Source organism: Lagopus muta, chromosome 6 (assembly GCF_023343835.1).
Source record: "Lagopus muta isolate bLagMut1 chromosome 6, bLagMut1 primary, whole genome shotgun sequence".
Taxonomy (NCBI): Eukaryota; Metazoa; Chordata; class Aves; order Galliformes; family Phasianidae; genus Lagopus; species Lagopus muta.
Genome location: NC_064438.1, coordinates 37,663,978 through 37,686,406, shown reverse-complemented (window position 1 = coordinate 37,686,406; position 22,429 = coordinate 37,663,978). Strand labels below are relative to the sequence as shown.

At 49.8% G+C, this 22,429-nt stretch overlaps 1 protein-coding gene and 1 long non-coding RNA gene across 2 annotated transcripts; both read right to left on the bottom strand.

Moving 5' to 3' along the window:
• Window positions 1-8: 8 nt before the first annotated feature.
• Window positions 9-18,595, bottom strand: VSX2 (visual system homeobox 2). The gene is made up of 5 exons (XM_048948144.1): window positions 18,169-18,595; window positions 17,011-17,095; window positions 14,735-14,858; window positions 2,559-2,739; window positions 9-1,909 (listed from the first exon to the last, which is right to left on the bottom strand). Exons 1-5 carry the CDS (start codon window positions 18,593-18,595, stop codon window positions 1,593-1,595), a joined length of 1,134 nt encoding a protein of 377 aa, XP_048804101.1. The 3' UTR covers window positions 9-1,592.
• A 1-nt stretch (window position 18,596) lies between these two features.
• LOC125694610 (uncharacterized) lies at window positions 18,597-21,618 on the bottom strand. Its single transcript, XR_007377623.1, has 3 exons — window positions 21,325-21,618; window positions 21,021-21,092; window positions 18,597-19,721 (listed from the first exon to the last, which is right to left on the bottom strand). It is a non-coding gene; the product is annotated as an uncharacterized LOC125694610 (long non-coding RNA).
• Window positions 21,619-22,429: the final 811 nt, after the last annotated feature.

Below are 22,429 nucleotides of genomic sequence, written 5' to 3'. Positions count from 1 at the left end.
AGCGCGCGCTCGGGCTGCCCATGGAAACAGGTGCTGGGCCAGGCTGCCTCAGCTGCTTCCCAGGTTTATCTCCTGCAGCTGTCACCTGGATGAGATACCCCATCCATCTCCTGCTGGGCACATACCGTTTCTCCACAAAGCTGGGCTGGGCTCTCTATCTCTTCTAAATGCCTTAGAACAGCTTGTAGCAGCACTAATTGAGGTCTTGGTGGAGCAGGAGGCAGGCTTGGGTGAAATACTGCAGCCTATCTCCTCACTGTGAGATCCCCAGCACCTGTGTAGTGGAGCGAAGCTGCTCCTGCCTCATTACAGCTTTCTTCTGTCCTCCTTTCCTTTGGGTCCAGCACTTCTTTGTGCTGCTTAGAGCTCACTGAAGTATTTCTGGGTAAGGTCTGAAACCTCACCCTTCTCGGCTTTGGCTGAATTCATTTTCCTTGAAAAAGTGACCAGACTCACACACCATATTCCAGTTTAATTTTATTCTTGTTTGTATCTTTACAGAAAATGGCACATAAATCACAGGTTCTGAATGACTAGAAGTTATTACAGCTCCATATCTCAAACACCTCAATACTGAATTCTTTTCTCACTGTATGTACATTATTTACACACCATGGGCTATAATCTAACACGTCAAACAAACGGGTGACAAAGACAAATGGGACTGGATGGAAGAAGTTAATTCTGACAGAATTAAAACAGCAGCTCTGGGAAGAGGGTGCCTGATTGGGACAGAAGGGAGATGTCAGCACAAGATGCTGTGAAGAACAGCAGGTTTGGCTGCATGGGTCTGCGTGCACACGTGGGGTCGGTGAGGAGACGTATGTACACATTACAGCGTGTGCCAGGGCTGCGTCTGCATGGCTGTCATTCCCTTCAGGGCTCAGAAGGAGAGCTGGGCAAATTGACTTCAATAAATACCTTGGGAAAATGTCTTTTCTGAGAGGGTTTAACTGTGTGTGGCACTGGCCTCCGAGTGCGTGTGAGGAAGATGACAGTGTAGGCTGGGGTCACTGGAGGTGTGAGCAGGGAACGAGACATGGTGTCTGCAAGCTAAACCTGCATTTCCTCACATAATGGAGGCAAAAATCAGCCCCTCCAAACCTGCAGCCCCATCCCAGCAGCTGTCAGTGCTGAGCTGGGAGAGCTGTATAGCAGAGGCTCAGCATTTCACACACACAGGGCCATGGACTTATCATACCAGGGGCAGTGGGGTCCTCTGGGGTGTGGAACACAGCGGAATGCAGTGTGAGATGAAGGGGAACTGGGCTTCACTGGCCTGGAGGGGGCTGGATGGGGCCTTAAGCTAGACCCAGACCCACAACCACAGGGACCTGGAGCCGCAGCCTGCCCTGGGGTGGAGATGGAGATGGGGATGGGCTGGGGTAAGGAAAGCCCTAGGAGTGGAGGAGTGAAGGACAGGGCTGCGCTTCAGGGGAGCAGGCTGGGGGCACCCCTGGGTAGCCCCACATGAAGAAACCAGGGCCCCACACTCTGGGTGGGTGCAGCCAGGAGGCCTGGCCATCAGAGGGGGCTGTGACCCCCAGAGGGCACAGTATCTGCCAGGGCTGGCTTCCACAGCCTCTGTTTCCCTAGATCAGCTTCTCCTCCTTCTGTGATGCACTGGACTTCTCGGTCTGCCTCTCATCCTCTGCCACCTCCTCCCCTTTCTCCGGCTTCCTCGGGGTGTCCCCCGCAATGGTTCCCAGGACTTTGGTGCTGTGCTCCTGAGCTTTGGCCCTGAGGGCGGCAATGCTGTTTTCTCTCAGTTCCTCCTGGGAAATGGCGGTTTTGGGATCCGAGCCCCTCTCTTCCTTGTCACCCTTGTCAAGCTTGGGCAGGGCCTGGCGCTCCACCTCCGTCTTCCTCCCCGCCTCAGCCGCTGCCTCCAGAGACTTTTTGTGCATCCCTAAAAAGAATTGTTGGTATTCGGGTTTAGAAAAGCGCCTGGGCATGGGAAAGCCATCTTGAACTGAAAACAGCAAAGATAAAGAGAGGCCAGAATTAAGGAAAAGCAGAAACCCTTGCTTCAAACAGCAGTCATGGCACGCCAGGCACTCTGGCCCCGCGCAAGTGCAGCCCTGGCTCAGTAGGGATGAGGGTCTTAGATACAGCAGGGGCCTGGGTCCCTGGGGTCATTTGCTACTTGGATCTGGGGAGGTTTCCCTGCCTTTCTCTATCAGTTCCTCATACAACCCACCCCTGCCTCCTCAGATTCATGCAGACAGAAGGACAGCCCACTGTTAAGATGCCCACAGTCAGTTCTGGGACAAAACCAGCCTGAAAGTTCAGAAAGTAGGAAGCAAAGAGCAGGAGCACATTAGGGTAACCACTACATCCACTATCCCTCCTCCACAGCAGACAAAGCAAAACAGGGCAGCAGTCCAGCTTTGTGGGTGCCCAGAGGAAGGAAAGTGGGATGAGTGCAAGAGAGGTCTTGGCACTCTGTACAACTTTGCAGGGATCCTGAGCAAGCTGGAATCCCATCAAGTTTTCTCCTCACACCCCTCTTCATCCTGACCTCCTTGCCACCCCTGTGAGGCTGGCTGCTCTCTTACCCAGGAGCCACGGGGCACACGATTCCATGATGCCGTCCTTGGCTGACTTGAGGATAGACTCAGGCAGCGGGATGGAGTGACGCACCATGGCTCCATAGAGTCCGTACTCGGCCATCACGCTGCTCCGGCCCCAGCACTTCTCTCGCTTCCGCCACTTAGCCCGGCGGTTCTGGAACCAGACCTGGAGTGGAGGATAGGGAGGGATGTGAGCATCGGGGGCAGCAGATGTGATATCCCATCCCTGCACACGTGTGCTTGTGCAAGAGGATGAAGATAGGCACATGTACACCTTCCCAAAAGCCTCATACAACAGTCACTGGGTATTTCTCTCCCTCCTCCTTGCAGGAACAACAAGGGCCAAGCATGAGAGCAGGTCCCATCCCTCCCTGCAGGATGTAATTAATTTGCCATCGCGCTGTCTTTTTTCCAGCAGAGTTTGGCTCTCGTGTCTGGGATTTGCTTTCATTATTTACTGGGCGCATGAACTGCAGCAAGGGGCTGTGTGCTGCAGTGCCACAGGGACAGCAGAGCTGGGGGAGATGCTCTGGATAGGCAGGAGAAGAGGGAGCTGATCTGTGCCGCTTGCCTTGAATTCCCTGTTTGAAAAGACCCACATCTTCTCAGAAAATTGGCAGAATAATCTCCGAGCTGTGACCTGGGGGGCAGCGAGCAGAGACGCGGGCGGAGGCAGGGGTGGCTCACAGAAATCTATTAGCGCTCGCTCTCCGATTTCCATCCCTCTTGTCTTGCCTGCCCTCCTCCCTCCCCACAACCCCTCCCTTCCCGCAGAGCGGAGGCATCAGCTTTAGATGAAAAATTGCTCGAGGTCTATTCAGAAGGAGGCAAAGGAAGAGTCAGCCCCAGGGGCAGCCCAGGCCTGATTGAAAAATAAGTTAATTTCAGTTTGAATCGATGGGCCTCAGGCACTGAAATATCACGGGAAATTAAAGCAGCAGGTCCCTGGGGAACCACGCCATTGACCTGCGCTAATTAATGCCATGGAGTTACCAGTCGCCTCTCCAAAAGGCAGCCCCTCCCTCCCTGTGGACACCCCAAACACCTCCTCATTTAACTAATTAGACTCACAGAAAATTGGGTGTTAATTTGTTTAGGATTTTTTTTTTTTCCTCCTATTTTTTCCCTCCCTTTCCCGGAAAGTACACGGCAGAATGGAAATGAATGGCGGGGTCTCGCTGGCAGATGGATGCTCGGGGTCACTCCGCAATCTTCTCCAACTTGATTGCTTGATTAGGTCGTTAGCACATTAAAAAAAAAAATTGCTTGCCGTCTGGCGCTGGCCTGATGAGTGGGATGAGGCGGGAATCGCCTGGGTAATTTATCTTTTTATACTGCAAAGAATTTGATTTCAATCTGCAGATATATGGAGGTGCCTTTGACACCTGTTTAACATTACAGAGCTGACAGCTTAACCCTCTGTTGCCTCAGCTGTGGGGGAGCAGGGGCTGCAGGGGGGAGCACAGAGGGCTCTGAGACCCCCGGCTCGTGGGGACAGTGAGACCTTTGTCTGGGTGCAGCCTTGCCAGGCCCCTTCACAGCACAGTGAGCTCACCTCTTTCACCTGCCTGCTCAGAAGAGACTGCACAGCATCCTTTGCAGGGATGGAAGACATGGGCTCGGCAGCTGTGATCCCAGATTGTCCTGGCAGAAGACCCCCTGTGCCCAGCAGAGGGGATGTTACAGCCAGGATGCTTCCTGCAAAATCCAGAGGACAGCACCTGCCAATCTGCCTTGGTCTGGAGCTGAAGTGACACCTCTCCATGTACCCAGAATGGCTTGCACAAATGTTCACTGGGATTTTCAATCAGACAGTTTTTTGTTTTGTTTTTTTTTTCCCACCAGGTACCAAGTGGGCAACTTTTAAAAATCTCTTCAATTCTTATCTTCAGGTGCTTCCTCACTGAGGCTTTCACCACCTGCCTTTTTTCCCTTCTTCCTGCCTCGTTTCCCCAAACATCTTACTCCATGCTCCTCAGGCTCCCCCTTGCTCCATGGCTCTCAATCCTGCTACAGCAGTGGTCTCTTTTAGTGCTGCCCCAAAACCTGCAGCAACAGAACATCTCTTCTCCCCAAACATGAGCAAAAAAATGCAGGAGGTAGCCTAGGTTTTGCCATAGGCAGACCAATTTTGACTGGCGCTGGTGGAAAATTTTCTGACAAAATGCTGATTCAGTTATACATAAATGCTGCCTCTGGTCAGTGGAAGCATAATCAAAATTACCTATGGGTTTCTTCTCAGTGTTGTATTTTAATCTCGTCCATGTAACAAGCAAGATCTACGCTACAATGCCAAATGGGCAAATCAAAATGACATCAACAGCCTTGTAAGGTCATTAGATTTCCCAAATCAATTTTTGAAATTTGATGGGAATTTCCCCATGGTTTTGAAGTGGGAAAAAGAAACATTGAAATGGCAGAATTTCTAGCAGGAGGGGCTGTCCGTCTTGTTTTGACACCAGGACCTTAACCTCAGATAGGATCTCAAGTGAAAGTAGTGGTGCTCAATGTCAAATATTCCAAGGCCAGGACCCAGCCCAGCTCCTCTACCACCACCCCATCCCACACATCATGGTGGGATAAGCTCCAGTATGGCACCTGCAGACTCAATGCAACACCATTGTGGATGGGCAGAGTTATTCTCTGGGGCCCAATCTTGTGATTTTGCTCTCAGTCATAGAGCTCCTCAGTTAAGACTTTGTTTTGGGGGAAGATCTTATTCTTTTCTCAGGATCTCTTGACACATTACCAAAATTTTCCTATGCCTCCATTCTGAGCGGAATTGTGCAACAGGTTTATTAGTGCTGAAGTACTTAAAGTGGTGTTGGTGCATCAGCCACAACTTCTGAAAATACAGGTATTGATTGCAGGTATCCCACTTTTCCTTCCTTTATAGTTGTTTTTCAGTTCACTTTAAATTTTGGTATTTTGTGTTCTTCAGCTGAAGATGTTTTTGCTTTCAGACGTTTGTTCTACAACTTCCTCTGACTTCATAAAATTTGGTCTGCTTCAAGTAACATTAACTCTGTCTATATTTGGACTTGTCCCTTCCCACCCCATGTGCTCAGCTTTGTGAAATGCTGTATTTACCCTTGCAGCTTGCCTTTCACTTGCTTTCCTCTGGTTCTCCATGACACAGCACTGGGTATGCTGAAAGGACTGGGTTTGTACTTCCACACTTCATGACCTAACACCCATTATTAATTTCAGACTGTGTTTACTGAAGCATATCTGATGTTTTGCAAAGCTATCACAATCTGGTGGGCAAAGGCATTTTTTGGACCAACAGTCTACTGCTTAAGATAATTTGCATCCTATTAATTTCACCTCTGTGAAAGATAGGATGCTCGTTCCAAAAGTCCTATCCTCAGAAACTGGATAACGTTGAAGTAGGTAAATCTGTCTTGCTATTCCTTGGTTTCTTGGCAGTGACCAGAATATCTAAGAACCAACTTCTTTAAAGACATTTTTAAGCATAGATCTGAATAAGGAGAGATATTTCAGAAATAAGGGGTAAAAATTTCTTGAATTAGTAAAGGATGCGAAAAGGACTTCATGATGTCGTAGGGTGGAGATGAACGCTAGAGGGAGTGACTGAACAGAGACAGCATTGGGCGGGGGTAAGGCGCAGAAGGAAGGGAAAGCTGACCGGGCTCTGAGGGATGCCTCTTTGTCTCTTCGCAGGCACACATGAAGACCCCTTGTCCCCGTCTGCTGGAACACTGTAGAAATTCATCCAGCTGTACTAGCTAAAACCACCTTCTCCATACCCTTTCCCAAGAACAGGAAAGAGGAAACAGGGCAGCAGGAGGTGAGATTTGGTATGTGAGAAGAAAACATTCTGTGAAACATTTGGTAGGAAAGGCTTGGTCACTCCAGGCTACAGGAGCTCATCTTCCAATTCGCTTTAGAAAAGGGTCTGGAGCTTCTTCCTGGCTGACCTTCATCAGGCAGGAAAGGGGAATGTTTCAGTGATGTGCTGGGATATTTCCAAGGGTTAATGCTCATGAAACTTGTACCTCTGCTGATGACTATCAGCAGATGACTGTTCCTGTCCCATTACTCTGACAGCATTCCAGATTTCATGTTTTCTTTCCCACAGGACACATTAGCTTTGGATTCAGCCACGTGAGCACACTAGCTGCAGCAAATGCCAGCACCTTCAGCATCGTCTCCTGGGTGCTTGTTCCACATGCCTGTCTTTCTCAGACCCCTACCAAAACCAGCAGTATTGGAAAGTGTTACAAACGTGAATATTTCTAATCCTACCGTCATCTAATTTTCATCCTCAGTGCCCACTGCCCCAGGCAGTCAAATCATAGGCACTGTGCACTGCATCGCAGGGTCACAGCACTTCAGAGCAAAAATTGGCAAGGTTATTCTTGCCAGGTTCCTCCTCTGAAGCACAAATGATGACCGATACTCCTTTATATTATTGATAGTGCAGAAGAGCAAATTGTAGTAGGAGGAATCTCTCATTTTGCAAAGGAACATGAGACTCAATGTGTCCTTGTTATCCACATTCATCATATTAGTTTGTTTACCTAATCAGCTCCTGAAACACTGTCTGCTAAAGAGAGAAATCTGCTTGAGAGTAGACATGAGCCAGGAATCTTAATCAGCAAAGGGATTCTTCAAGGCATCTAGGGTGTTACTGTGCCTGTTTCAGTGAGCACAATCTAAGACTTTTGTTGGTTACAGTAATTTTCTTGGCTTCTATTTTCAAAGCTGAGAGGGGCTATGCTTTGTCTTTCTAACAAACAAACAGTAATATTCCCTGCCCAAGCACTCCTCGTGCCTTAAGAGAAAACACCAAAATAGCTAATGGTGAATTTTTCTTCACCATATCTTACATGGTGTCTTTGGCACAGCATTTCACCAGCGTTCTTTCACGTTATGGGCATTGTTGATTGAGCACGAGAGGGTCCCAGCCCGAAGCAGCACATGGAATGTCCACTAGATGGCCACAAGCAAATGTATGTACACGTGCACAGACAAACAGATGCAGACATACTGACACACCAGCTTGCGCCTTTGCCAGGTCATGGGGAGCTGCTGCATACAGCTGTTGGACAAACAGAAACTGAGGAAAGGAACAAAATCCCAATACCGTTGAGGAGAGAATCTGCGCTGCTCGTGGGCTGCCAGCCATCTTACACTGTCTATTCTCTGATAAAAAAAAAAAAAACCCATGGCTCTGATCTTCAGCTAAGGGAGACAAGCTATTGCTCTGCACGATTCCTGCAAAGAAGCCATCTTTGACATTGAGCTTTTGGAGTGAGGATACAGCTGGAGGTCCCTGTCCTTCCACACCAAAAAACCCAGAAAGCTTTCTGGACTTCTGTGACATTGCCTTTGGTTATAATCCACTGTCATAGTGCCACCATGGTCATGGTCCTGTCTTCTCAGCACTCAGTTCTCCCTGACAACAACGCACCTCCCTATTTTCTTCTTTTCCAATACAAGCCTCTAACTGAGAGTAGACACAATTAAAACCTCCATAGAAAAATACAATGATATCATCATCCCCTATGCTGAACAGGGCCAGTGCTCTGGCTGGGTACAATTATGGGGCTGTTCTTTGCACTGCTCACATCCTCAGTCTTTCCCTGAGCATCTCCCCGTTCACACTCATGGGACCTGGGGGTTTGTAGTGCATTGTCACAGCAGTGTAAGATCTGATTGGGTACTGAGACTTCCCCAGATCCCTGCCTGCAGCAACCACCCCAGGAAAGCTTCCAGTCACCTGGCTGCTAGTGAAAACTGCAGCGCTTGCGTAAGCCTGGCAACACTTTATTGGAATCTTTTCAAGTGTAACGTCAAAATTATTGGCACTGTTTATGGTGACATCACTTTCTACGGCTAGCATAAAATGGGTATGAAGTTAAATGAGAGCAGTAAAGGTTGCACATGGCCTGCATGGCTGATCACAGGGTTATCATTCCTTCACTTCCTAACACTAGGAAAGAGCTTTCTGAGCTCATATTAAAAGGAACAATTCCCTCATATGGCATGGGAAGAATCCTCCTTGCTAGTAGCTGGAGTTGTGGCTGACCACTTGGCTAACAGATCCAACCAGATGCGCTGTGATAAACTGGAAATCAGTACTCACCTCTTGCAAGCAAAGATACAGTGGTTTATCCAAATTCAAGTATCCTCAAAGCCAAACTAGCACAAGACACACTTTGAATATGGGTCAGCACAACACCTAGAAAAAGTATTGTCTGACAGTACCACACTGCAGCTCTTGCAGGCCATGCATGCCCTGAATCCCACACAACAGCAGCAAATGTGCAAATACAACTATTTTTTTGCATTCTATCTGACTTATGCAGACAAAATTGTAAATATCTCATCTCACCTTGGTCCCAGTGCATTTTCCCACTGCTAGGACCCTAATCCTTCTCTAGCATCCCTCTATCACTGGCAAAGAATCAAAGATAAGAAGTCAATAATAAATAAGGGAACGTAAGGAGGCAAAATTCCTCTTGGCCAGAGAACATTTTAATTACACCCCCAGTTCAAACCTAGTGTTTTCATCTGGCCTCGCCATCCTTATCAACCTAGGGAGACATTTGTCATTAACACAAGGGATGATACTGCACAGAGCATGTATCCTACAAGTGCTCACAATGCTGACAGTAAACCCAGCCTCCATTGACCAAGCTGCTATCCTCATTTCCCCATGCTAAAATTGCTCTGTATCTCCTCTGAAACAGAGAAAATGTTTCAATTGGTCTTTGTAAACATCCATATGCAATGAACTCTGTGAACATAGCCTCTGCTGTGTTACATGTACTTGTGCACGCAAGTGCAGTTCTACTAGAAATATTTATGTTGAAGTCTCCACCAGCTAAGAAGCAACCTGTGAGCCAAATCCCACTCAGGACCGTCAGCCATCTCACTCAGGAAGGTGCATGGTAAGGATGGTATTCACAACTCCTTGTCCTGCACAATAAGCAACCTTTCAGTTGGGTCTCTTGAATCCAGGGAACAAGGAGGATCACTGGAGTCAAAGATCGAGCCAGAACAGGAGTCTGTCTCCTGACCATTACCCAGGAGGTCAGATCCTCATCACATACGTTTACATGGTCAAGTTAGCTTGGACCTTCCAAGGAGCTGTTTCCCTACCAGCAACATTGCACACACATTCACTCAGCTCAGCCTCCCTCTGGCTGAGCCAAGCTTAAATTATTGAGATCTATCAGAGTAAATGATAAGCACTATACAAAAAAAGAAAAGCACCAAAAACACATACACACACACACACACAAAAAAAAAAAGACATTAAGAAATAAGGAGAAAAGTAAATTAATGAAATTAAATTAGACCTCCAAAGCACCTAAGTTATTGAGTCATTAAAAAAGAAATCTGCATTCAAAGTCAGGAAGGGAGGAAAAATGTATAATAACAGGTCATTAAGAGAAAACCTGAGCACAACCATCAGCTGGTCTCTCTGCCAGGCACCCAAAGGTTAGAGGGGAATTCACTATTGAACAATTGAAGCGACTAATGAACAACAGTGCCTCAGCTAATTCAGAGATCTGTTAAGAAAACAGTGGGATAAATGTGGGGAAGAGATCCTGAGTAGTTATAGTGTGGCACAGACCCTGCAGAGCCATTGCTCCCTCATTCTCCCATCTGTGATGGAGAAAGGCCCTGCCAAGGCTTTCACAGCAATGGCCTATGGTATGTTTTGTTGGTAGCCGTCTTCCCTCTCACAGAGAAGTGTCTTAATACTTGGAGGTGCCTGACCTTAGGTGTGGGGCTCCCCAAACTGCAGAGAAAGCACTGCCCCATTTTCCTCTTTCTACTATGGAGGAGCACACCAAAATCATGCTATGACACCCTTATGCTGTGTCAGTTGTGAACATCTTGCAGGGGGCAGAGCAGAATGCAGAAGACTAAGACATCCAAGGTTGGCTTAGTTTGAATTTCTGTCCCATTTAGAAATCTGGTCTGTTACCAACGGAACTTGGGGATGGAATGCAGAGAGATAAAGTGGTACCTGGAAATACAGAGGTACATACCTCTATGCCTCCATCACTGCTCAAAAACAAACAAAAAAAGAACACACAAAAAAACCAAACCACCACCACCACCAAAAACAAATACCTACAGCCCCAACTCTACCCAGGTAAAATCCACAAACAGGGCAGGTTACCTGCAAAGTCTAGCAACAGGCAGGAAATTTCCATTCTACAGTAAGCAGGTGTTCCATGCCACCCATTTACCTTCCTGCCTCATTTTTTGCTCTGTCCAAATGCATGTGATGTGAGACTTTTCAGATGGCGAACCCAGGATTGCAAGGGCCCCTGTGTTTGCACACCACCCAGCCCCTCTGTTTACAGCTATGGTAATTAACTCGTAAACAAAGTTTCAGCACATGAACTGAAAACGAGCCATAGATAAAGGGTAATGAAAACACTCAATTACAGAAAGGGCCAAATTAAACAACTCTTAATTGAAAAATTAAAATTAATATGAAGTCAGATGAACTAAACAAGCACAATATTGAAGAGGCAGCAAAGTGGATGAACCTCTCACATACCAATTAAAGACATGGAGGCAGAGATGCACCATACGCTATGAGAACCACTCATAATAATATTCTCACCAAGCCAGTAAGCTTGATTAGTGTTATTACTCTCACTTGTACACTTCCTACATCTCTAAAAGCACAGGGAAAGTTAATGATATTTATCTGGTATCATACTGCTGTGGCTTGTCCCAGTGCTCAGGAATTATTGGAAAAGGTTGCCAGCAAAGCTCCTTAGTTCTATTTCATGATTAACTTCTTGCAGGACTCTTTAAAGAAAAAGAAAAAAAAAAAGCTATTGAAAAGGTTGGCTCACACAACAGCAACATTTTCAGCTTCTCCATCACCTTGATAATCTACTACCAAGCAGTCCATTTGTCCTGGTCATTCACCTCCAGCTACACGGTCATCACCAACTTGCTGCATGGGTGGGAACCCTCTGGCCCTGTGCCTGGCCTAAGTGTGAGAATCACCTGAAAATAGTCAGGTTGTCACCTGCTAAGAGTAGTTATGAAAGGTTGGAACCTCAAACCTCAGATAGAGCAACAACACTACTCTCATTTCAGTAATCCAAATCAATCTGTTACTGACCTTTAGTATCATAGATAACGGCATTTAAAGTTTGAAAATGTCACACATTAATAAACTCAATAGAGATAACTTATCTAAATCCACACGTTACGTTTAAGAGAATCTTTTGAGATAAAGGCTCTCATTTAAGTCAAACATTAAAATACTTGTCAGCTTGAGGCTGTTTTCATCACTTCAAGTTGCTTATTCAGGATATACATCCCTGCAGAAATCTATTTACCCCACCTACATTGTACAAGATGGTCTGGGTTGATTTTAGTAGCAGCACTTAAACTCTCCCGAATATTTTTCTCAATGCATTGATTAATGTGGTCCATTTCAAGTACCGTGCAAAACGGCCACAGCGACATCTGGTCTGACTTGTGTCTCATCGGGAAAATCAAATCTTTTTCCCACGTTGCCCAGTGGGAGGATGCTCACAATCCTCCCAGCAGCAGCCAGTTCAGTGCAGGAGATGGTATATGCAAGGCAAGGAATGCTGCCTTCAAAAAAATAAAAAATAAAAAAAATAAAAAATACATGCTCATCTTCTCTGTAAATGGAAGATTTGAATATCTTTTCCTGAATTCAATATTCTCTCAAACCAATAACTTTTGTGGCCTCTGATGGCTATTTGTAGTGTTCTGCTGGAGGTTTTACACGCAAGCAGTTCCTATATATCATTCTCTCAATTGCACTCTCTGAATTTCACTTTCATATTGAATTTCATAGGTGATTTACTTTCTCTTTGACTACTACCTCCTGAGAAATAATCCCATGAATGAAAATAAGGGGCAGATATCACTCTTAGGTGAGGATCCAGTGGGAACCCGCACGAAACGCTGCAAGAGCCCATGGCATGCAACATCCACAACAGTCTGAGAAACCACGCACATTAATGACCTACAGGAGAGAGAGCAGTGCTGAGAGATGGGAGGAACTGCAGGCTTCAGTGAGAATGCAGAAATAGAGACCTCCCTCATCAATTAGAAACACATACAAGGGAAAAAAAAAAAAAAAGATGATGCAAAATTGTAAATATTATGAAGAAGGGAATAAAGATTAATTGTTGGCTGCCTCTTCCAAGAGAAATGTGTGGCATTAAATGATGCTCATGGATTCAAAGCAAGATGTACTTCATTCATGTGATTCTGCTGTGGAAGCCTTTGCCACCAGATACTGAAGTATTTACATGAATTTGAAACCCTGGTAAGCTCTCAAAGCACTCAGTAAGTATCACAGAGTATTGCCCTGCTCTCAGACCCATCCCAACATCAACCTCGCACCATGGTCTAAGCTGGTGGCCATGACTGTCCTTAGAAAATGTTATAATAAAGGGAGAAACAACTCATACTAAGAATGCTAAGCTGAAACATGAGAGAAACATCAAGCAACATGACCAAAGCTAGGAATTGATTTTTGACACAAAATAAGAGTTATGAACAGGGAGGCTTCATGTAGCACGTGGTAAGGGATGCTCTGGTGCTGACCCTCTGGAAGGATCAGTGGGAACGGACGCTTCTCCCCATCAGTGGTGCTCAGGGCTTTTATATGACCCTCAGGCACTCACACAATAGATGCCATAGGAATTCTGTTGCTTCTCTTTCCCCTTTCATGATGAGCAAAATGCCACTCGAGGACTTTCTCCTGGAATACTTGTGCGTTTAGCAGCACCTATTGCTCAGAACATGCTCATCATTGGGGGCTTCTGCAGGCCACGTTTGCCTTGAACTCCTGGGCAAGGGGCCATGGCAGAGTGATCCCCTAGGTTTAAAAGCCCAGCAGTACAGGAAGAGTTGTGGTTGCTCATTAGCCTGCTACAGAATGACAGGCAGCATGCCAGAGAGCTGGAATGAGTTAGCCACTTCTTCCTTTCCCAGTCAGATAACATAATGGCTCTCAGTGCCAGGAGGATGTCCCAGATGTGAAGCAGTGCATGCAGTGCACAAGGCCTTCCTGCCAGCCCAGCATCAGATGGTGGATGCAGGCAACACTGACCTTCCACAGGTCCCTTTTCCCTGGGCTTTTTAACCTGTGCATGTGCAGAAGCAATTTCTTATGCAGCTCACTCTCTCTAGAGGTAAACTATTGGGTCCTGCTGCTCAGACAAAAATCCTATCTAATGGCCGGTAGGATTTCCAACAAAGGGACTTCTGAAGCCCAGCAGAAATCTCATCTGTGCACAATGTCTACAAGCTGTTAGGTCAGCAGGAGTCCTGTTGACACAGTGGGCAAGAAGCCCAGCTCACTTTGAAACCAGGACTAACAGATTCACCTAACAGCAAATGCAACACTGTTGTAAATACTGCATCAGCAAAAATGGGTTCAAGTCTTGGCCATTACACCCCTGTGCCTCACAAGGATTCTGGAGGGAGCCAGGCGCAAAGTAGTTGCTGGAGTCCACCCTGGTGGACTTCGTGTTGGATCTGCCCAAGAACATTCTGCAGTGCCATCACAGGGCTGGCACACAAATAATGCCCAAACATACATGTAATCAAAAAAAAGTAAAGATCCACAGAAACATTCAGGGAACCTGTATTTGAAGAGGAAAATGCAATGAGTTCGCAGAGATGTGCAGACATCACACCTGAGGCTCACCTCTCAACTCTGCCCACAGAGGGGCCAACTACCTGCTGTGGCCCCCAGGTCTGAGTCCAAAGGGGCACACATGAGATCCATCCCACCCAGTCTGGCCACCCAGATCCTGACTCCAGCCAACTCTCATTCACCTGTACTACCAATACCTCAAAACCCTACAGACGTTCCTTGCACAGCAGTTCCCCTTCAGTGATTCAAGATTCCCTCTTTAACACACACACATACCCCAAATCACCACTGCAACATTCCACACACAGCACATGTTGACAGACAAACCCCACATACAAATGGGCAAAAAAACAACTGGTCTGGCTGCCCTCATTTTTTAAAGGGAATGGACAGCCCAGGGGTTCAGTCTGAGAAGCAAACTCTGTCCCATGTGTCTCCTTTCTTCCAGGTTGGAATGAGCATGGCCAAGAGAGGCAGGACAAGGGGACCCGAGAAATACTGTTACCTGTATCCTGTCTTCTGGCAGCTCTGTTTTCATGGCCAGCATCTCTCTAGCATACACATCAGGGTAGTGAGCCTCATTGAAGGCCTTTTCCAGCTCCTCCAGTTGGTAGGATGTGAAGATTGTCCTGAGAGGAACAAAACTCTTTGACCAAAAAACATAACATGCAGCAAAGGAAGTACAGAGTCAGAGAAATGAACACAGATGCTACAGAAACCTGAGTAATTGATAAAGCATAGTATTTCCCCTTCGCCTCCTGTGTTTTTGTGCACAAAAGGTCAGGTGTCAAGGTAAAAGGAGAACCTGAAAATGGCTGAAGACAGAGCTTGGTATAGTTACAAATCACCTTCCTGGTCAGGGACATCCTGCTGGGAACATCCCCCCATGGCCAGCAGAGGGGCAGAGAGCCTTCCCTGGAGCCTGGGCTCCCACTGAACCTCCCAAGCCTTTACTCACTCTGTGCTCTACTGCTGCATCCTGCCCTTCTCTGGATTGGAGCTCCAGATGTGCAGTGCCAGCTCCCTCTCTCCACCTTCACACTGGTTGCTCCCACACTGATACCCCAGTAGCTGCTCTCTGTCAGCTGGCATTGCCTTGTTGCCCTCCAGGAACCTCCTGGGCAGGCAGCAGCCGCAGCATTGCTCACTCTTAGGACAGGCAGACTGAAAAGCAGGGACACCAAGGCAGCTGAGAGCCCTTCTCAGGGGATGGCTGAGAGGTCTCAGACCACTTCAACTCTGCAGGAACTGACGTTCTCACCCTAAAGCCCCGTTGTACGCAAAATGCGATTTTCAGTGAGAACTCACAGCATTTCGATGGCAAAAACAAACAAACAAAAAAACCAAACAGCAGACAAAAAAATCCTACCAGAAAAACAGCAACAACAGCAACTTACAACCTTTGTTCGAGGTAACTGTGTAAATTATTAAGAAACATACAGCAGCCGTAAGGAAAAAAAGTGAAAAAAAAATCTTTTTTTAAAAAATATGCAGGAGTTTCAGGAAAGCCACAAAATTCCAGAGGGCACAAAGTCTCAAAAATATCCTCAGCTATTTAGAACCTGAACGATGCTGCCAGATAGATGGCATTACCTACAAAAGCAGCATGCAAATGCAAGGCACTTGCCCACCGTCAGCTCCCGGTCCCCGTTCACAACGAAATCCATTTTCTTTTTCAACACTTTTCGTTCCCACAAATGTGGGAAGTCTGGGGTCAGCGCACGGTGGCTCCTGCTTCTCCCCAGGAGCAGAGGAACGGCGCTCCCCGTTCGGATCCGGTTCAGCCGCGGAGCCCCGCACCTCCCGCGCCGGGGCAGTGCCCGGAGCCCACTCGGCTCTCCCCGCTGCCTCCCGGGCAGCCCCGGCCCTGTGCAGCACACACCGCGCTCTGCCGTTTGCTGCTCAAATCCTGCAGCTATTTGCGAGCTATCGGCCTGTCAGCTGCTTCGGTACAACCACAGCCCTTAACCATTCCTTACAGAATGCATAACCACCGACCAGTGCTACGGGTCTGTTGCTGTTTGGAGCTGGAAACGGAACAGTTTCATGCGCTGTTTCAACTCGCAAGAAAGAAACGAATCCTCGTTGGCTCTGGAACAGCACCTGCCCGGCAGCACCCCGCTAGCTCAGGCCGAACCCCCGCACCTCCTGCTCGGATCCCTCTGGACCCACGCAGCCGCTGAGCTTTCGCTGGGGCACATTTAATTCACCTCCCGCACCGTGGCGGGATTGATTTAATTGCTCCACAGTCAGCCCCGAAGGACGATGCCCAGGTGCCTTCGTCCCGGCCCTGCGGCCGCAGCGGTGCCACGAGCCGAGGTGGGAGGTTCGTTTCCGATTTTAAAGCACGGACATCCAACTCCATTCTCACTGCGGGAGGAGCGAGGGGAAGCGAGCCCCAGAGCATTCCCCAGAGCGAGTCTCCAGGCATTCCGCGGGCTGGGACTACCTCCCGACTATTGCATCTATTGGCGAAACATTAATTTTTAAGTAGCAAATTTTGAGATCCTTGATAGAAATTCTCCCTTGCTGACAGCCCAATTTTAGGTTGCTAAGCGAGGAGCTCTTTTGGCTATTTCACCTCTTCGCTTTGGGACGGTTGGGAATTTTTTCAGCCCTAACCCGCAGCCAAAAAAACAAACCAAACCAAGCTAATCGCCGTTGCAATTCCCGCTCCTATGGGCACATCCCGAATCCTACTTGCTGTGGACGCGAAGCGGCAGCGGGGCCCGGTGCTGCCGGTTCCCGGGAGGAGATGCGGGGCCGCCAGGCTTTGCTTACCTGTGCCGCCTCTTCTTTCGTTTCTTGCTCTGGTTGAGGGAAGATTTGGACATTTTGCGGTCGCTGGAGGAGACATCCTCGGAATCTGCGGAGAGAAGGGCAGCGGGCGTGGGCTGGAGCTCGCTCCCCGCCGGAGCCCCGCAGATCCGCTCCCTCCGGCATCTCCGCCCGGAGCTTTCGTTGCGATCGCGGCGCGGCCGGGGACTGCGGGCTGCAGCCCGGTCCCAGTCCCGGCCCAGATCCCGCTGCGGGCAGCTCGGGGACACCGTGCCCCTCAGAGAAGGGCTGCGGGCCGGGAGGGAGCTCTCGCCGTCCCTTATGTCGCCCGGAGTCGTTTGCGGGGCTGCCGTTGTCGTGCCGCCGAAACGCGGAGACCGCGATCTCAACAAAATGTACGAAATGGAGGGAGCCGCGGCCCCCTCCCCGAGCCAAGGGCACCCGTTGCCTCCCGCCCCGGGGCGGGGGACCCGCGCTGCTCAGCTGAAATGCCGGGAAGGAGGAAAAATAAAGGTTGCTGCAGCCACGGGGAAAAACATAGCCGGGAATGGCATCTGCCCGCGGCCGCCGCACGTCCCAGGGGTGCCCGGGCCGGGGGTGTTGCGGGCAGGGCGGTGCCGCCTTCGCCCCTCGGGAGCCGCCGGAGCTCGGAGCCGGGAGGCGCGTTTCGGTGCGGGCCGCCTTGCCCCAGCACTGGCCCCGAGCTCCGGCCGCTTCTCACCCGCCGCCACCCGGCAGACGCCGGCCGAGGCTCCACGCTCCCGGCGGCCACGCTGCTGGAGGGGACGGCGGGCACGGTACGGGAGCTCCGGGAGGACGCTCGGTGACGAAGCGGGACACCGCTGCCCGCCGCTCCGGGAGCGGGGTCTGCGGGCGGCTGTCGCCGTCTAGGAACTGGATGGGAGCGGGCCTTAATTTCTCGGCAACGAGTTGGGGCCGCCGGGGCCGAGCGAGGGCCGCTCCGCCGGTGTTCGGTGCAGCCACGGGCCGTGCCGTCACGGCGCGGCCGCGGCCTCAGCCGGGGAGGGCCGGTCCCGAGCTCCCTCGTTATTTTCCTCCTTCTCCTCGGTTCCGAAACGAAATCACCTCTCCGCCGCCGGGCGCGGGGCTCCGAAGGTGCCTGCCGGCGGCGGTGCCCCCGGGGGCCGGGACCGTGCCTACCTGAGCTGGCCGTCTGGCTGCTGTCCAGCTGCCCGGGAGCTCGGGCCAAAGGCTGCAGGTGGACGCTCTGCGGGTCGGAGAGCACCTCCAGAAAGGTGGGCTGCGCATAGAAGCCGGGGATGCCTCCGGCCCCCAGCAACCCCATGCCCACGCCGCCCACCCCGGCGGGGCTGAGGACGGAGCGGGCCGCCAGCAGGTGCCCGGCGGGCAGGGAGTCCAGGGCGGCCCGCGGGTGCGACGGCGGTTCCTTGTTCAAGCCCAGGATCTCCTGGATGCCGAAGCCGGTGCAGCGAGGAGGGGTGGGCCCGGAGCTGGGCTTGGCTCCCGCCGCGGGGGGCGGCGGCGGCGGGGCGGCGGCGGCCGCGCCGTCGGGCTTGGGCTTGCCGGGCAGGCTGGGGGCCAGCGCCGCGCCCGCTTTGCCCGTCATGCTGTGGCCGTCGGTCCCTGGTGCCCGCTCCGGGAATGCCTAGGAGCCCCCGGCTCAGGCCCCTTTTATCCGCCCAGCCGGGAGCCCGAGCGGGGTCAGAGCCGCGCAGCCAATCACAGGGGCCAGCCGCGATTAGGGATGCCAAAAAGCCGCCACCGGCACCGGCGGCGGTGGGGCCGGTGCCCGGCGGGGCAGGTCTGGAAGCTGGGCTCGGCGGAACAGGGCCCTGCCGCAAAACGGGGCTCCGGCCCGTGGGGCAGCGGCCCCGAGGAGGGATACGTGGAAGAGCCTCTGGGGAAAACGCCGGATCCCCGGGTCTGCCGCTCGTGCAGTGATCAACGGGTGGTCTGCAGGGAATTACGGTGCGTGGAGAGGACCTCAGGACTGAGGCTGAGCTGTGTTCTTTGAAGCAGAGTAGGGCTGAGCATTATGTGCTGGAGAAACATCTGGGTTGTGTCATCAGAGGACCAACACCGCCCACCCACACGCAGATCCACCACACGGTGCTGTGGTAGCTGAGAGCATCTCTCACCACCCGTGGACACAGTGCCACACACCTTGTCCCGCATGCCTGACCCCAACCTTTTCAACATTCATTGAAGAGAGATCCTCAGGCATCACCTGTGTCACTCATTCAGGCAGGTAGCCCTTTCACAGCATGTGCCTCTAGAAATGGGAGCAGCTACAGAAACTGGGATCTGTCTGAGATGGTCAAGGTCCTTTGGGATTGCCTAACAGGCCCTGGCAGCCCACACATCCGCTCTGCGGATGTTGGGAATCCTAATTTAGAGTCTCAGCCTGCAAAAGGTTTCTGGGCTACTTCAGATGCCAGATGTCACACCTTCTCTGGACAAACCAACGGCACTCTCACTCTGATGGAATACTGCTAAGACTGTCCCCTACCAGATGACCGTATCTGAAGCCCTTTGAAGTCCTGTGGCTCCCATGATCAGCACAGGTGCTGGGGCGAGTACCTGCACATGGCACCTGCACCTACAGAACTGTCCTGGGTTCACACATGGTGCAATAATGCACAGAGGCAGCATTTCAGCCTGAGCCCATGTTCTCAAACTTCTGTGGCCCTCCTCCTCCTTCTCTTGCTTCTTCCAGGCCTGACTTTGCATCCCTACACAAGGAAAGGAATAATTATTTGAGGATGATCACATTTTCTAGCTTAAGTCCATCAGAGCTTATCAGCCTGAGGACCACTCTGCAGCCGGTGTCACCTCTGTCATTTTGTGCCTCCCTGAATGGCAGCTGGTGATCTGCAAGCGCAGTAGTTCATTCCACTGTTTACACAAAAGTCAAACTAGTCAGTCTGTAGAATTACATAGGGTCTTTCTCTCATGTTTAATTCTCTTCTCATTGCTTTTCTCCCAACATTTCCCCACCTGCCCACTAGGGCATTTGCTGCCTTTGCGGCATGGTTCCACCCAATTTACCTGCACAGCCTCACCCCACTGCTACCCTGGGGGTGCTGGAGGCCCTCCCTTTTTCGGCCATGCCCCAGGGCTGTGACGGCAGCTTGCTCCCCCTCTGTCAAATTCTTTGTGACTCTGGTCACTGAGCTACAGAGCTCCATGTTTGGCAGTCTGCTTTTTAATATGCCTGCTCTCATTGCTCTTTGCCTCCCTGCAAGCTAGCACAGTTCCTGTGATTAGGAATCTGAACTCACATTTCACTAAGTCCAGTGGACTTAAGTCACTGAACACTTACTTACATTTCAATATCTCTATGATTAATCTCCGGCAACCTTTTCAGCCTGCCATGATCAGAGTAAATATTGGCTTTATTGGAGCTTTCCTCATCCTAACAACTCCAACGCTCCCCTGGGGAGAGCCCCTCAGAACCTTATCACATTTTCATACTCCAACACATCCTTTATCTTCCCCCATTGTTCTGCTGCATTAACTTTGATGCTGAACTTTTCCTCTTTTCTCATCTGTCTGCAAACCCGTATTTCATCCTGAGCACATGCATTGGGCGCCCCATCCCTGGAGGTGCTTGAGGCCAGGTGGATGGGGCTCTGGGCAGCCTGATTTGGTGGGGGCAGCCCTGCCCACAGCATAGGGCTGGGACTGGATAGGCTTCAAGGGCATTTCCAACCCAAGCTTTTCTATTGCTCTGTTCTACAATTAACCCAGTCTTGACTTTCTCCCACCCTTTTTCTGCATCCATGAACACTCTGAATTTCACCAGAAACATGTTGTCACCATCACCCCCCTCAGTCTGCAAAGAAGCGTCACTTCCCCTCCATCTCTACCATGTGTTGTGTGTAACTTCATTTAGCACCTGGTTCAAAGCCACCTTGCCCTCTGCCTCTACAAACTGCAATGGGTTCACACTCACTGGGTCACAGCCCTAATGTTCCCATGCTCTTCCCTTGCTCCGCAGTGTCTTTTCGGTCCTTCCAGTGCAGCCTCACCTGTCCTGGTTTCCTTTGCATGTTCTACTGATGGAAGTGGCAACGCCAATTCTGCCTCTCTCTTTTCAAACCCTGCATGGGGAAAAATACTTTGTATAAAAGTCTCTTCTAGTCCATTTTTATTTTAGTAGTTCTTTAACTTATGATCTACTGTAGTCACAGACACCGGGCATTTTCATTATCCTGCTGCCATATGTTGCACTGTAGATGGATATAGGACATGAGAATGCTAATATGACAAGAACAAACACTCACTGTATTAATAAAAACTGCTGAAGCACAAGGAGTGACTGAAGCTACCTACCTGCAGATGTCATAGATTCTCTCTGTCACATAAAGTCTTCAAACCAAGGCTGAAAGTCTTTTTAAGAGATAATCTATAACTCATCCAGAAACCATTGCTCTAATGCAGGAATTATTTGGTGGAGTTTTGTAGCCTGTTTTATGCTGAAGTTCAGACTAGAAGATGATAGCAGTCCCTCCAGGCCTTAAAATCTTTGACTCAAGAGCTCAAGTTGTCAGATACATTCCTTAAAAAGCAAACAAAAACCATAGATACTTCTGATATCTGCTACATCAGAGTCCTGTTGGGGACGTGTTTTCTTTACATCAGGTGCACTGATTTCTAAATAATCACCAGAGATACAAATCAAGAGATGATAAGGAGATTATGGCACCTGCTATGCCCATTGCTAAATGCTTACAGCTGGCAGCTGCTGGCTGAGTTACTGCAGCTCCAAGTAGACCTTGCTGTTTTGGTTCGCTCTGAATTACCCTGGTATTGTCAGGGTGCACATCTGAACCCCTGGTAGAATCCTCAGCCAGCTGAAACCAGCAGGACTCTGGCTGCTGATACTGAGCAGAGCTAGGATTTCTCTAGGCATAACGCTTCTTGTGACATCTTGCTTTTTGCATTACAGTTCATCTTCCATCCTGATGCAGACACATTGGTGTTTCTCCTGTTATTTACTCCCATGTCTGAGCACCTCCATTTGTGCTGTACAGCACCCAGCTGCCAGGACACACCCTTGCATTGTACAGAAGCCATTCCTTTCTGCCCTGCTCATCACAAGGAGTTAGGCAACGGCTTTTCTCCAGGGGGCTGCTGAGGTGTAAGGACTGGACCCCCAAGGCTTTCTGGGAACTGCACATATTGGCTACTCTGTTATCTGTACACTGGAGTGGGAGGGGAATTAACCCTTTGAGCAAACCTGGAGTGGTTACTCAGTGTCTGATCCTACCTCTGATAGTGGACAGTGCAGGATGGGGTGAAACCAGAGGCTTCTTACCACTGTTCCCCATCCCCTAAAATAGAAGAGAATAATACTAAACAAGTATTTCTATTTCTTTTTCAAACAAGCTTACTATTAATGTAGATGTTCCTTTACTGTTCTGGAACAACCAAGTTT